The sequence below is a fragment of the Typopeltis vanoorti genome, chromosome 14, assembly GCF_054136105.1.
Source record: "Typopeltis vanoorti isolate ZY-2024b chromosome 14, IOZ_Tvanoo_1.0, whole genome shotgun sequence".
NCBI lineage: Eukaryota > Metazoa > Arthropoda > Arachnida > Uropygi > Thelyphonidae > Typopeltis > Typopeltis vanoorti.
In genome coordinates this window covers 89,101,409-89,118,413 of record NC_143562.1, presented here as the reverse complement: position 1 = coordinate 89,118,413, position 17,005 = coordinate 89,101,409, and the positions used below count along the sequence as shown (strand labels likewise).

The window sequence follows — 17,005 nt, the reverse complement described above, 5'->3', positions numbered from 1 at the left end:
TAATTTCATTAATCCACCTAGATGCTTTTTTTCCCCTCTGGATATTTTTTCTGCCATCCAAATTTCAAAATCTTCTACAATGAATGCCTTAAATTCAGATACTGTTATTCATTATTAGTAGGATGATAACTTTACTAACCCCATTTCTACCAAAATGAAGTTCACAAGATTATCATCTTATTTCTTCTCTCCTCAAACTAATGGGTGGTTGGGTATTGATGATTCTTTTCTTCTTCTTCTTCTTCTTTGGCACTGCAGCCCTATGTAGGGCCTTGGCCTCCCATTTTTGGTTTTCATAACTCACTACAAGGTGAGGTCGTTATCCCCATGCTCAACCATGTGTAATTGTCCATGAAGCGCTGTGTTCTTAAGACCGGTTTGCTTGCTTTGCGGGAGGAAAACCCCAGATAAAGTGGGGTGAAAAACCCTGCAGTCCATGACCAAGATCGGCTAACTTGGCTATGTCTGAGAAAGATCCTTAGTTCCTCATGTTGGCAACGAGAATTGAACACAGGACACTCCTTTCCCAGGCATATGGTTGTGGAGTGTGTAACCACTCGATTAATCGTGTGGACGATGATTCTTTTACTAGTGTATAATAATAGATCTAGGTGGTCTCCCTTTATCTTCCTTGCCCTTATATAAGAAAATGTGTGTTCATGGGGCTGGTTTGCTCCTTTTTGAGGGACAAAAAAATCTGAGTTTCTGGGGGGAGACTCTACCTCCATATGAGACCATTTAACTCACTTTTGAAAAGTCCTGATAAAGATTCTTCTCATTATAGATGGGATTTGAATCCACGTCATACCAACCAAAGGGCTCCGTTGAAACGAACTGAGCTACTATGTATCTCACTTATTTCTTTTAATAAAGATTTCACTTCTCTTCTTTTCTTGCCTTTGGGTAATACCCAAATCTCAAAACACAATTGCATTTCTCTTCTAGGGCTGACTAATACCTCCAGCCAAGGCACAATCATAATGATGGCATGATTGTGCCTTGGCTGGCACAATCATATCACATTCATAGCTTCTTCTACCTTCAATAAACTAGGTGATCTTTTCTTCTTAACACATTGCTTCACAGCTTTACTCCATCCTTGAAATACTGCTCACATATTTTGAATAGTGCACCAAAATGTAAAATCCTTAGGGCTCTCCAGAAGTGGACAATCCAAATAGTTGACACCCTTCCCCCCAGTAGATTCATTCCAACCATTTTATCATATACTGCTTGGAAAAAAGTCATTGGAGAGCCCCATGGGCAAGGTGCATCTTACCATGTAATAATGATTCACATGTTTGTAGCCAGTATAAATTGGAGGAATATGATGTTTCCAAGTCAGTGCAACTGTGTCTGAGTGAAATGGCTGCAAGAAGTGAACTGCCACAAGATTCAATGCTGGGGTCATTGCTGTTTAATTTGTACATAAATGATATAAGAAATAACTTTAAATGAAATGTTCAGTTGTTTGCTGATAGTTAATCAAGGTGATGTGGAGAGCTTGCAGGATGATTTAAATAGACTGTTCGTGTGGGGAAAAGATGATGGGTGTAAGTTTAATGTGGAGAAATGTAAACTTATGCATTTTGGGATAAACAGATTATAAGCTGTGTATCACATTGATGGCACTGAGTACACTCCAGGAAATAGATGAAGCTAGAGATTTAGGGGTGGTGGTAGACAGAATTAAAGATTAGAGGACATATTGCTAAGGTAGCCCATAAGATTACTTGGCTATTGAAGAACACATTAACAAATAGAGATAAGGAAGTTGTTATTCCTCTTTATAAGCCTTGATATATCCACATCTGGATTACTGTGCTCCAGTCTAGTGTCCTGGGTTTCTTGGGGATGAGGAAGTGGTGGAGAAGATTCAGAGGCAAGTGACCAAGATGGTGAGTGGAATGTTCCCTTTGAAGATAGATTGAAGGTGTGTGGTTTGCAGAAATTGGTTGATAGAAGAAAAAGAGGGGATATGATAGAAACATTGAAGTTGCTTAAAGGGTTTTATAGGTTTGATGCAGGGGAAATGTTCAGCTCTTGGCTGGACGGGCCAGAACAAGGTGTCATCCCTGGGAGTTGAATAAAGGTGTGGTTAATAGAGGTGCAAGGACTAGATTTTATGCTTGGAAAGTTGTGAATAAGTAGAATGGATTGCCAAAGTCAGTTGTGTATATTTTGTCTGTTAATGGTTTCAAGGGGAAGATATGATAGATTGTGTGGATAGTTTGGGTCTCCCGTGATGAGTCTTCGAATGCCATGGAGGTGCCCATATAATAATAATAATGCTAAATTGGTTACAGCAGTTAAAGTCAAGCACTTGTATTAGATTTATTTAGGAATAAACCATCATTTTTATAAAGTAAAAAGCGGAATTTAATACTTCTAATTCAGTTTTAATGCCACTTTCCTTTATAACTGATTTATATAGATAAGTGACATTGTTGACCTTGTTGTATTCTCATCATTTCTGAACTATATCTTAAAGTGAAAATTCTGGTCCTCATAACCAGTATTTCACCTATTCTCCATTCTTCTCTCTCAGGTTTATCCTGAACAAATTTGCAGAAACAGTAAGCATTTTCAAATAATTTGAAAATGAAAATAACTCCAAGCAAGTAGCAATAACTTTATCTAAAATAAGTCAGATTTAGAATTATATAAATATTTACATCTTTGTACACATTATTTTATTACAGTTGTGTTTATAATTGCAAATTATTCTAAATGCTACTCTTCTAATATATTAATCCTAGATAATGAGAAGACCTGGTTACATCTTCATGTCTGTCTGAAAGCTATGAGCCAAGATTTTCCTCGAGCATTACCTCCAATTAATTGGGTTGTTGTCCTTTCTCCTTTCTTCCAAACAGAAGGTACATTGCAAAATTAAATAAATAGAATGATTTATACCTTAAGAGACTTGCACCATATAGTAGTAATTGAAAACAAAATTATAAAACATTGTCTTACTATATAATCCAAAATTAATCAATAGAAACTTAAGCAAAGTCACTTCCCTTTCTAATAGCAAGTGCATGACTGTTTCCTCTTATTAATGTATTACTTGTACAAGGAAGCAAAATTCTCAAGTACAGAAATAATAGAGATCTATTGGAGAGGTGAAATGCATGCATAGCCTTTCAGATAAATGTTTTGAATAAATTAAATTACTAGTTAACTCATTTTTGACATTTAAGGAAGTGAAGATTTATGAGTCCTGCTCTTCCTACTTATAAGGGAAAAATGACGTTAGCTGTTTTTTTTCCCTGCTCTTTGATAAATACTTCTTAGGAGTGTTAATTATCTGATGGTATGCATGATAAGAGATCTAAGAGGCAAAAAAAGTACTCAGTGCATGCAAGCATACATGCATGTTTTAATCAAACCAAAAGCTGTGTTGTGACTGTAGTTGGGGGGGATATAATTCATTATTCTATAACTAGAGAATAACATATATGCCACAGTAAATAACTTTTTTATTATGTAAATGTTTTGTCTTATGTATCATAACACATAGTTAGTACAACCAGGGCCACCGAGAGAAATTTTCGGGCCCCCACTTAAAAAAGTGCATCACTTTTGTTTAATAAAAAAAGTCATATAAAACATTAATTTAAAAAAGGTGTATAATAAATTCAAAATTCGATTCATTACATGCCATACAAAATACAAACATTAAATAAAAAGAGAAGTTTTAAATTTTTATTGCCTCATCCACTTCCTCACTTTATGGTTAGCTTTAATCATCTCGTCATAATCAATTTTCATTGCCAGGTCATGTTCTATTGATAGCAAAGTTAGGCCGTTTAATCTTTCCTGGAGCATTGATGATCTACTGAAGCTCTTTATTGCTGAAAATTTACTAAACGCTCTTTCACCTTCAGCAACTGTTACTGGTATTGTGCAAAAAATTCTGATTGAAGTATATATTTCGGAAAAACATCGTGAAGTTGAAATTTATAAATGGTATTTAATAAATCTAGTCCTGGTATAACATCTTTAAACGTGGTGTTATAAATCTTTTTTATGTGGTCTTTCGAATATTTATTTATTAAATTATTGCACGAATCAGAAATTTCTTGATGATTCATTGTTTGAAAATAAATTCTGAATGTTTTTTAAAGATGTGACACGCATGTGAAGTTGGGAAATAATTGTATCCACTAGATACAGTTATTTCCTGGGCCTGATCCCTTTCAATGCTGGGCCCATGACAAAAGTATCAGATGGCACCCCCCTCTCGGCAGCCCTGAGTACAACTAATGAGCAACAATAGAAATTGAATTCAAAAAACATTAGTGCACATGCTTAAATAAGAATTGCCTCTATGTATACAGTTGCATGTTCATGGATTAAAAACTACTTGGCTGAAATAAAAATTACTTAAAGTAAATTAAAATATAGTAGATAAATTATTGAATACAATTGAGGATAACAATTTCCCACACTTTTAGAATAGTGAACAGTCATTTCAATTAAGATTAAATCTATGAAGTAAGACTTCATCATTTTCTTTGTATAAACCTTCATGTTTATATGTGGATCTATATAGTAACTTGGCATTTTGCCATTGGTCTTATATATTGGCTATTCATAAACTATTATTTTTCAGGAAACAATGTATACTCAATATTCATTATAATAATTTTAATTAATACTTCTGATATTTTGGCAGTGTTACATTGCCATCTTCAGGGATCATCCTACTAGGCCAAATAGGCAGAACAGCCAATATCAGAATTTCTGAACACATGGACTACATTCAGTTTTACCATTTCATCCACTCTGGACTTGCTGACCATGCTTTGGACACTCACCACTGGATATGCTGAAAGAACCCACTCTATTGCATTACAGCAAATACAAATATGAGAGGCTATTCCTGGAACCTGTCTCAGCCCTGAGAAATCTTTCAACCTCAACAAATTTGGATGCATGAAGCTGTTGCATATTTGAGAAGTATTCATCTTCAGATCTTCAGCCCAACAGCCAAGACCATCCAATTTATCCCTCTAGGGGATGCCATTTAGGACCTAGGCCCAACTTTGGTTGCCTTTCTTCATCCTCCATTTACCAAGGAATCACAAACAATGATATGCACATATCATTGTTTGTGATTCCTGCAGATGGCAATGTAACATTGCCAAAATATCTGGGTATTAATTAAAGATAATAAGTTAATAAGGTATAATTAATATTGAGTATATTGTAATTTCCTGAAGTTATATCATAACTATTATATATAATTGTTGTGAAAATTGACACCTACACATAAAATATTAGGAAGTGGTAGAGATGAACATTTCAACAGTGTGAATTCATGAAATCACAAATTTGAATACATTGAAGGAGTCTGAAATCCAAAGTGCAGCCTGTGGTGTTCACTCAGCACTTTAGCTGAATAAGCATGAAGATGTTGCTGCACTAAGATTATGACATTGACTCTAGTCGCTTACCTTTATTTCTTTGTCAAGGGACTTAAAGTACAAGTATCTTGCCATGAACATAGAAGAACAATTTTAAGATTTATATATACAGAGAGTATTTCAGTGTTGAATCTGTGAACATTGCTGCCATCATGCAACATACAACTGCAGTACACAAAACATAATGTCTGCCTTTTTCCAAACCATGGTGGAATTCAGAATATAAAGCAGTTAAGAAGTTTGTGGCATCTTCTGCAGATACCCCCACCACATGAAACTTAATTACTTTCAAATGTGCTTGCAGCTTTGTGTGATAGCCAGAAGGACTCATGAATCCATTTTGCATCTTCTCTTGTCACATCAAGCAGCGCTAAAGAGGTCTGGAACAAAATTTGGAAAATGAAAGCAATTATGATACTCTCAGGAAGAGTTTTGCCAAAACATCAGCATCTTACTCTCCAAATTTCAACAACCTAAAAAGTAATTCAGAAAAGCATCAGTCTTTTTGCTTTCAGTGGAGTCTGTAAGTTTACAACAGACCATTCAAGAAAGAACGTAAAGCTACTTTGCTTCATGCTTCATATTTTACCAAATGCTGTAAGATCAGATGGCATCCACTGACATTGTCGAACATCTATCACCTTGGATAAACTACTCTACCTTTTCAACAGAATTTTCTGTAAAAATTAATTTCTGGATTCCTAGCAAACATCAGTTATTATTGCCTTTCCAAAAATTCCAACTTCACAACAAATTGTCATCCAGTAGTTTTGATCAACTGTTTTTGCAACATCTTGATAAAAATATTTAGCTCTCTTGTGGTTTCTAAAGAGCAACAACCATCTTTCTAAGACAGTATTTCCATAATCATTCAACATTAGATCATTTAAGAAGATTGGAAGCAAGAGTGTTTTCTTTGTTATGCAATTTGCAGTTGAAATTAACTTCATAACTTCCTCTAACTATGAGTAATACCTGCTGTGTAGGTCCATCTTTCGTTATTCATGCAACATATTATCACAGAAAACTGTTTCTGTGCACTTGTGCTGCATACATACTTCATCCTGATTCAGAACCAAGACTAGAACAAACAATTATTCCAATTATGACCGAAACCACATTGTAATATAAGGAGTTTATTGAAAATAAACAATTAAAACCCAACAAGTTTCATGCATCATAAGACTATTATCAATTAACTTCATAACTTCCTCTAACTATGAGTAATACCTGCTGTGTAGGTCCATCTTTCGTTATTCATGCAACATATTATCACAGAAAACTGTTTCTGTGCACTTGTGCTGCATACATACTTCATCCTGATTCAGAACCAAGACTAGAACAAACAATTATTCCAATTATGACCGAAACCACATTGTAATATAAGGAGTTTATTGAAAATAAACAATTAAAACCCAACAAGTTTCATGCATCATAAGACTATTATCAGGGGTAATGCTACATAAAAGTTTTACACAACAAAAGCCTATTAACGATTAATTACACATATTAGATGTTTTGATAACTTCACGACTTGTAAATAATTGATAAACCAGAATACAATGATAAATTCATTACTGTTTGCATGTTGGAACATTGCTAGTTGTTGCTATCACAAGCTATCATTAGTGTTATATCCTAAGTCCATGGCAGTTAATTTGATGAAAGCAGACCATACTTCATGTAAAATTAAGCCTTGATTTTTATTGCATTGTGTAGGGATCCTAAGCATTTGAGAGGCTTCTTTAAATTTCTTGTTGAGACAGTTATCATCACTATATGGCATATTTGTTTGTTGCCAATTGCATCCCAATATAAAATTCACTATTGAACTAGAACAGCACAAAAAATTACCTTTCCGTGATATCCTTGTCAATGCAAATGAAGAGGAAAAAAGATAGGCATAATTAAAACTTTACGAGACAGGGCATACAATATATCAAGCATACCAATTAAAAGGAATGAACCTCACACTTAATGGTTTTGAACCCAAGACTATCAAAAAAATTCTTAATACATCTCCTGCAACTCCATTAAATAAGATTTGAATATAATGCAATCACGCTGCCTTACATCAAAAATGTCACGGACAAAGTGGCTGCATTGCTCTGTGAGTACAAAATAAAAATGGCTTTTTTACCTTTACAAAAAATTTCAAGGTTCTTACATCACCCCCATGAAAAAACCAGGCATCTATGAGATTCATTGCTCTTGTGCATTTGTTATGTAGGCCAGACAGGAAGGTTGTGAGAGATCCACGTGTCTGAACACGTAAAAGATGTTGAAAAAAGAAGAGAACATAAATCAGGCTTGGCATTCCACACAACTTCTACTGGCCATCAATTACTCTGGCAACAAACAAATATGCCATATATTGATAATAACTGTTTCACAAGAAAATTTAAAGAAGCCTCACAAATGTTTGGGATCCCTGTCCTGTGAGGTGTCTTCTCCCTCTAGGAGATTGACTACCATGTGTCTCCATCATGTCCTATTCTGTGCCTCTCTGCTGCATTCCTCATATGAGAGATAGGTCCAATCTTCTATATTTTTCATCCACTCCAGTCTTTGTCTTCCTCTCTCCCTCAACAGTTCCTTCGAGAAGTGTCCTTTTAGGCAGTTATGTCTCAGAATATGTCCAAAATATCTGAATTTTCTCCTTTTAATTTCTTACATCAGGCTCCTGTTTATGCCTGCCATCTCTAGTACCTCTTCATTTGTCTTTTTGTCTTTCCATGATATTCTCATAATTCTTCGCAGCATCCACATTTCAAAGGCCTCCAGTTTTTTCACACTCAGATTGGAGTGTGTCCATGTCTCTACTCCATATAATAATGTAGACCATATGTAGCATTTGGAGATTCTTAGTCTTGTTTTCAGATTTAATTCTCTAGATGTTAGTAGATTTTTCATCCTGTTGAAAGTTGACCTTGCAATTTCAATCCTTTTTCTAATTTCATTATGTTGGAGGTTTAATGGATTTATTACAACACTCAAAAAGAATTAAAATAGAATTTAATACTTCCTATATTTCGTCCTAGTCACTAGGACATCTACGGGGATTACAAAGACAATTAATGTAACATGCACACAAAAACTTACAATACTAAGCCCAACCACGTGGGTGACAATAAAGTCCTATCTAGGTGGAGCGCCGTCTAAGGGCAGTTGTAGGTGGCCTGGAATGTAAGGTGGGACCTCTGGTGATGACTGTTTCCCAAATCTTCGGAAGCTTAATGCAACCGTATTTGTTAAGATTTGGTTGGTTTTTGAGAGCTGCTGCTGCTTCTAAGAAAAGTCTCTCTTTCTTGAATTTGCTGTGGTGGAGCATGGTGGTTTTCTTCCATGATACTCTGTGGGTAGTGTCCAAAACATGGTCAGCCAAGCCTGAATGGCCATAGTTGTGTTTAACGATGTACGACTTGTGTTCCTCTAGGCGGATGGATGCTGATCTGCCTGTCTGTCCAAAGTACGCAAGCTTACAGGAACAGGGTACTTTGTAAACTCCAGGCAGAGAGAGAGGAGGGAGCTGATCTTTTGTAGAACGGATAAGGGTAGCCAGTTTGCGGTAGGGCTTATATGCTGTGTGTAGGTTATACTTTTTTAGTATCTTGGCTATTTTTTCCGAAGTGCCACGGATGTAGGGTATGGTGATGGCATTTTTAAATTCTTGTTGACGAGAGGGACGGGGAATGGGGGAGGAATTGATTATTTTTTTGATGCCATCAACTCTGGGTATTTCGCTTGGAATAACAAAATCTACAAGCAGATAGAGGGAACCGCCATGGGCTCCCCCCTCTCACCCCCCCTTGCCAATTTCTATATGGAAGATTTCGAAAAACGAGCCATAGACTCAGCCCCACTCAAACCTTCTATCTGGCTAAGATATGTAGATGATGTGTTCTCTATTTGGCCTCATGGCCCAGACACATTAGATTCCTTCCTTGGTCATCTCAATAGCCTACATCCAAGAATCCAGTTTACTATGGAAAAGGAAAAGAACAATTGTTTACCCTTCCTAGACACCTTAGTCACGCGCCTACCTAATGATACACTTGCCTTCACTGTATACAGGAAACCCACACACACAGGCAGATACATTCACAAACTCTCCCACCACCACCCCTCACAACAATATGGCATCATTAAAACCCTTACCAAGAGAGCCCACAATCTTTGTTCCAGTGGAACCGCCCTCACTACTGAGCTTAACCACATACACAGAACTTTCCTCTCCAATGGCTACAGCGAACACAGCATCAAAAAAATAATCAATTCCTTCCCCATTCCCCGTCCCTCTCGTCAACAAGAATTTAAAAATGCCATCGCCATACCCTACATCCGTGGCACTTCGGAAAAAATAGCCAAGATACTAAAAAAGTATAACCTACACACAGCATATAAGCCCTACCGCAAACTGGCTACCCTTATCCGTTCTACGAAAGATCAGCTCCCTCCTCTCTCTCTGCCTGGAGTTTACAAAGTACCCTGTTCCTGTAAGCTTGCGTACTTTGGACAGACAGGCAGATCAGCATCCATCCGCCTAGAGGAACACAAGTCGTACATCGTTAAACACAACTATGGCCATTCAGGCTTGGCTGACCATGTTTTGGACACTACCCACAGAGTATCATGGAAGAAAACCACCATGCTCCACCACAGCAAATTCAAGAAAGAGAGACTTTTCTTAGAAGCAGCAGCAGCAGCTCTCAAAAACCAGCCAAATCTGAACAAATACGGTTGCATTAAGCTTTCGAAGATTTGGGAAACAGTCATCACCAGAGGTCCCACCTTACATTCCAGGCCACCTACAACTGCCCTTAGACGGCACTCCACCTAGATAGGACTTTATTGTCACCCACGTGGTTGGGCTTAGTATTGTAAGTTTTTGTGTGCATGTTACATTAATTGTCTTTGTAATCCCCGTAGATGTCCTAGTGACTAGGACGAAATATAGGAAGTATTAAATTCTATTTTAATTCTTTTTGAGTGTTGTAATAAATCCATTAAACCTCCAACATAATGTCCTCACAGCACTTAAGCCTCTACACAAGAATTCTAATTTCATCTTCTGTCCTACCATTCTCTGTGATCAAGTGTCCGAGGTATATGTATTTTTCACCTATTCTAATTTATTTCCTTTTATATTGATGCATATTTTTGGTATTTTCTTTTCTCTTGAAATTATCATGATTTTGTCTTTTTAAAGTTGAAACTGAGGCCATACTGTTCGCTATACTTGAGGGTTTCATCTATAAGAGTTTTGAGGTCATATTTGTTTTCAGCTAGAAGAACCATGTCATCTGCATATCTTAGGTTATTAATATTTCTGCCCCCTACAGTGATTCCTTTGAGGTTACTAATTTTATTAAATATTTCTTTTGTGTACAGGTTAAAGAGAATCGGAGAAAAGACACAGCCTTGTCTCACACCTCTCTATTCTCAAAGATGCAGTCTGTTCCCAGTAAAGATTAATTAATAGCCTAATGTCTTTTCCATCCATGCCTATTTTTGAAAGGATTTCAATTAATTGTTCATGTTGGACATTGTCGAATGCCTTTTTGTAATCTATAAAGCAGAGGTACACATCTTTTTGTTTTTCTAGATATCTTTCTATGATGGTTCTGACATTGAAAATACCTTCTCTTGTACCTACATTTTCCTTGAAGCCACTTTGTGTATCATTTATTTCTATGTTTATTTTTCTTTTATTTCTTTCAAGAATAACATATAGGAGGACTTTTGATAGTTGACTGATGAGGCTGATTGTCCTGAACTCTTCACATTTTGTAGCTTTTGTTTTTTTGGGAATTGGAACAAAAATTGAGTGATTAATATCTTTGGGTAGAAATCCAGTCTTGTATATTTTATTGCATAATTTTGTTAGAAATTTCAGTCCTCCTTCATCGAGAGCCCTCAACCATTCTGCCAAGATGTTATCTATTCCTGCAGCTTTATGTGGTTTTAGTTTTCTGACAGCATTTTCAACTTCATAGAGTAAAATGGATTGTCCTTCTAAATCAGTCTGTTCAGGAATATCATTTCTTTGTTGTTCATATAATTTCCTTGTGTATTCAATCCATCTTTCCATGATTTCTTTTTTATCTATTAGAATTTGGTCTCTTGAGTCTCTAATGACACTTGCATGGTTTCTGTATTTGTCCTGCTTGTCATTTCTCTGATCTTTTCATGCATTTCTCTGCTTCTGTGTTTTCTATCAAGGTTTTTTTTTATCTATACATTTATATTTAATCCATTCCTCTTTAGGATCCCTACACAATGCAATAAAAATCAAGGCTTAATTTTACATAAAGTATAATCTGCTTTCATCAAAAATTTAACTGTCACAGACCTAGGATATAACACGTGATACCACAGAATGTGATAGCAACAAGCAATATTCCAACACGCTTACAGTAATGAATTTATCATTTGTATTCTGGTTTATCAATTATTTAACAGTTGTGAAGTTATCAAAAACATCTGATATATGTAATTAATTGTTAATAGGCTTTTGTTTGTGTAAAACTTTTATGAACCATTACCCCTGATGTAAATCTTACTACGCACAAAACTTGTTGGATTTTAATTGTTTATTTTTAATAAACTCCTTATATTACAATGTGGTCAAAACTTTTCGGTATTGAGTTCCTACAGAACTGCTTAACCACAGAAACCTACATGTCCATATAAAAAAATGTTGTCAATTGCAAGATAGGTACTCGAGGACACTTGGACACTTTTCACACCTCGTCTTCCACTGTTCGGATGCAGATAAAAGTTCTTTGACCCAAGTGTACTGAGAACTTATCTAGTCAAGACTTGATTATGTGTCCAACAGGCCTCTTCCAATGCACTTCAGTGGTTGGACCTCCATCCACCTTCAGGCAATAACAACAGCAAAATTGGCACGCTTCACATCAAGGGAAGCTCAAACATCACTATTTCCTAGTCTTTACAATGAAGCAAATAAACTTTTATTCTTCTTTTCAGATCAGTAACTGTCTTTGCAAATATGCATTTAAAATAAAGCCCTTGCTTGGACTTTATCCCACATTGGGAGAACTTGTATGTGATGCTTGTGTGTGTTAGCATATCACTCTCATATACCTCTTTCGTTTGTTTGTAAAATAATGCAAGCTCTAAATGTTACTATAGACAATACTAACATATTGTCATGTATACATTCTTCGATGCTTAGGAAAAATTTTCCACCATTCCTTTCATCTACCGTTGGATTTTTTGAACACACACACACATAGTATACTGTGATTTTTTATGCCTGTATAGAGATGGTTCAAAATCAGAGTCTAACGGGATCTGTAACTGTCTTCCCAAATATCTTATCAGATGCTTCTAGAATGTGGCAGCTATACTGCTGGGCTGATTGCATAAAATTATATAAATTTGAAATACGACAAGGTTGCATTTCTTACTATGATTCATTACAATCAAGCATTATGAAGTCTGGAACACCACCCACATCCAGTGCTCTCTTGGATCCATCATTTGTTCTGTCAAATAGGAAGCTCGAACTGAACATTTGCACATGCCAGATGCCAAGCCATGTTGGGGCTGCAGCTAAGCCATCTTGCTCCTTAAGATACCTCTGTCTGTTCCCTGCACCACCAGTTACAGGCAGATAAGATAATAACATAAGGCCAAAATTAATATACCCATGGCATATATTATGGAATCATGAAATGGACCACATCACATAACAGACCACATTATGCCTGGAATTAAATTATAGCAGCATATTCTATGTGGGGACTTTACAGAAGTTGTTCTTGCTTGGCTCTGCATAGGTCATGGTTATCTTCCACATTCCTACATGTTTATGGGTGATAACATGCCTATGTGTGAGTATTGAAATTCCATTTTAACACTCCATGTTTTAATTGACTGCATCCATTTTGTTTTTCGCTCTTTTAGCAATCTGTCTTTGGTTTATAATTTTTTACAGCATAATAACATGTATAATTTTAAATTGAAACATTATTCATCTACTGTATACATTTAATTTTATTATTATACACATTTTATGTACATTTTTTATACAAAACTGTTATTTGGTTCTTAAAATCTCTCTTGTTATTTTAAATAAGGACTTGGTCATTATGCTATCTCGTATCTTCTGTACAGTTAAATTACTTGACTTGTTATTTACTTGGGCAACTATTTTAAGAGTTGGATTTCTTAAGGTTTAATTTAGAAATACAATTTTATTAATACAGACCAGTATTTTACAATAAAAACATTTATTCAAACCTACCAGTTTCGCCAGCAAACTGTCTGGCTTTTTCAGGGCATACGGAGATATGACAGTTAGTAAATGCAAATTAAAAGGAACATAAAAAACGTTGTAAACCAAACCAGTATCTATGGTTACACGTTTCGCGTGACAGAGATGACTTATTGTTCTTATTCATTATCATGCATGTTTTTTATAATAGAAATACAATTTTATTAATACAGACCAGTATTTTACAATAAAAACATTTATTCAAACCTACCAGTTTTGCCAGCAAACTGTCTGGCTTTTTCAAGGCATTACGGAGATATGAAAGTTAGTAAATGCAAATTAAAAGGAACATAAAAAACGTTGTAAACCAAACCAGTATCTATGGTTACATGTTTCGCATGACAGAGATGACTTATTGTTCTGATTCATTATCACGCATGATAATGAATCATCCACCTAGATCCTGTCTTTTCTGGGTCTTTTTCCTGCCATCTTGGCATCAAACATCTGTTTTACTAACATTTCTTCTTCCATTCTATTTAAGTGACCATATCACTTAGATTAGTCATACCCACACAATTTTTGAATGCAAACAATGCTGAGCACCTTCTTAATGTCTTCATTTTTAATATGATTCAGCCATTGATGCCATCTGTTCAGGCCCCTAATTTGTCTAAGAACTCTCATATTTATGATCTCTAATCTTTGATCAAGTGCTTTATTTCTAATCCAATTCTCTGATGTATAACTTAAAACTGGTTTGAACACATTTTTTAACAATCTTTTTTTTAAATAACTTTTTTAGGTGAATCTGGACTATGAAAGGATGTAAACCTATAGCATATTAGTCATATGGATGACTAAAATTATAGAATTCAGAAACCTTACTCTAGAACTCAATATGGTGTATGTATATATATATATATATATATATATATATATATTATATATCACTCCCACACATTAGAGGTAGAAGAACCTGAAGCATATTACTGCCAGATATAGGCAACAGGGAAAAAAAGGAACCTATTAACATGTTTCTTGAAAAACTAGTAGTTGTAGGTGATGGGAAACAATTTGTGAGGAACATTGTTCTTCACAAATTGGAGATGGAATAAAAGAGGAAGAGAAGAAGTTGGCTAAGTGCATTTTTGGGGTGTAATAGTGATGTTGGGAAGAAAATGACACTTGTGTTTTAAGAGGTCCACTGGAAAGCAGAGGAATTATGGATGCCAGTTTAATGAAGTCCATGGAAGTATTTGTAGAAAATGTATAGGGATGAAACAGATTCATCTTGAGATAGTGGTTGAAGTGATTTTACAGTTAGTCATTAAGAAAGGCAAATTTCCCTCCTCTAAAAAGCATGATTGATTTTTTTCTTCTTGTTCCTTCTTCCATGATTCTAGAGTATTTGAGGGCTTTACAAAAATAAAGTAAAACAAAAAAAATATTTTTTTGTTTTACTTTATTTTTGTCTCATACATTAAGAGTCTGCCTTCTTTCCTAGGTATTTGCCTTACCTAATAAGATTCAACCTACTAAGTATATTGCCATGGGGTTACATTTCCATGAGAGGATTGAATTGATCAAATACTCCTTTAAAGAAAATGGAGTTGACAAGAATTGAAGATCAATAGCAGTCGAGACCAAAATGGACATACTGGAATGGACTCAAACCCAGATAGGAGATCCTTTTTTGATATTGCATCTGTAAACACCATGATAAAAAAAATTGAGCATATGTAGTTATAATGTCACAACTTTGAAAGAAGAAGAAAGAGAATAAGAGTTATGTGAGGTACTCGGAAAAAATAAATTGGGATATACTTGGGCTTTCTGAAACTAGAATAGAAGAAAAAGTTACCGAAATAAGCAAATATATTTTATTGTATATTTGGGATATATTTATGGATCGTAATCCCAACTCCTCCTTGACCATAAATCCCCACTGAGGAATTTATGCAAGGAATTTGAGTGTAATACAAATATATGCACCTACCTCTAGTTACTAAGATGAAGAAATTGACAATTTCTATGAAGATCTCTCCAGCACTATCAGAGATAGCATGTGTCATTGGAATAGCATAATGGGAGACTAACTGTAAAATAAACAAGAAATAACAAGAAGAGAGTGCTTTAGGTGTACAAGGTGTGGATGGACCAAAGAAATGAGAGAGGACAAAGACTAAATATATTTTCAGAGAACCAGGGATTGTATATATCTAATATATTCTTTAAAAAAACCAAAGAAATGAAAGCAGAGGTTTTTAATGAAATTGGTTATATTATGGCTAAAAATATGGACATGATATAATCAATTTCATTAAAAACCTCGGCTTTCATTTCTTTTTGAAAGAGAAAAATTGAAATTGATAATGAAGCCCATGATAGAAGGCAAAGATATAATATATAAATATTTGAGAAAATAATGGAAGTAAAGTTGAATGAAATAAATATGAATTGCTTATCTGGTAGAGTGAAGGAGATACTTCAACAGTAATAAAAGTTACTAAAAATCACATAAGAACTAAAAATTGAAGAAAATCATTAAAACTTACTCCAAATCTTTCCTGGCACAATCATATCACTTCAACAGCTTCCAAAAAACTTGGCATCCTTTTTTCAGCCAAGATAGTACTTCTCTGCCAAACAGTTACTTACTCTGTACAAATCCCAAATCTGACCAACATTGGAATGCTGTTCTCATATATGAGATAGTGCACCTAAGACCTCCCTAAAAATGCCTTGTTGCCGTTCAGAAAAGGGCATTCTGGGTGATAAATGACACTTCTCTTACAGACTCTCTTCAGTCACTATCCCACAGAAGATCAATTTCTACATTGTGTCTCTTCTGTAGATATTTCCATGGCTAATGTTCAGCAGAACTAGCATACATTATGCCGCCAGATCTACAGTCAAACTGCATACTCATCGAATCTACTACTCCTAGTCATCTTTCATTCCTTCCACTAATTCTGTGGAACATTCTCCCTTATGAAGCATTTCCCACAGACTACAGTCTTCAACAGTTGAAGAATATAAACAGATTACTCTATGCCTGATCCTGTTTCCTCTTCACCCCCCCTCCACATGGTATCTGTTTGCTATAGGCTCTTCTGCCTTTCACATGTGGGATAAAAAAAAAAAAAAGGAAATGGAAACACATCCGTAATGTACGAAGATAATATACAGTTTATAGAAATGCAAAAGTTAGAAAATATAACAATAATGCAAAACATTAAGAACATAGGAACAAAAACAATCTCTGGAAATGACTTCAATATACTGAAAAATAAGCAAGGAACAGCAGTATAGTACAATAGAGAAA

At 35.2% G+C, this 17,005-nt stretch overlaps 1 protein-coding gene across 2 annotated transcripts in view; it reads left to right on the top strand.

Annotated features, from left to right (window-relative positions):
- The window catches only part of LOC150099747 (focadhesin), a 381,450-nt gene that overhangs the window by 319,147 nt on the left and 45,298 nt on the right, over positions 1 to 17,005 (top strand). For both annotated transcript variants that reach the window (XR_016549345.1, XM_090403693.1), the window contains one exon: positions 2,760 to 2,879. Coding sequence is in view for 1 of the 2 variants with exons in the window: in XM_090403693.1 (XP_090259819.1) it covers positions 2,760 to 2,879 (120 nt within the window). In the remaining variant the exon portion in view is untranslated. Of the gene's footprint in view, positions 1 to 2,759; positions 2,880 to 17,005 lie in introns of those variants that run through there.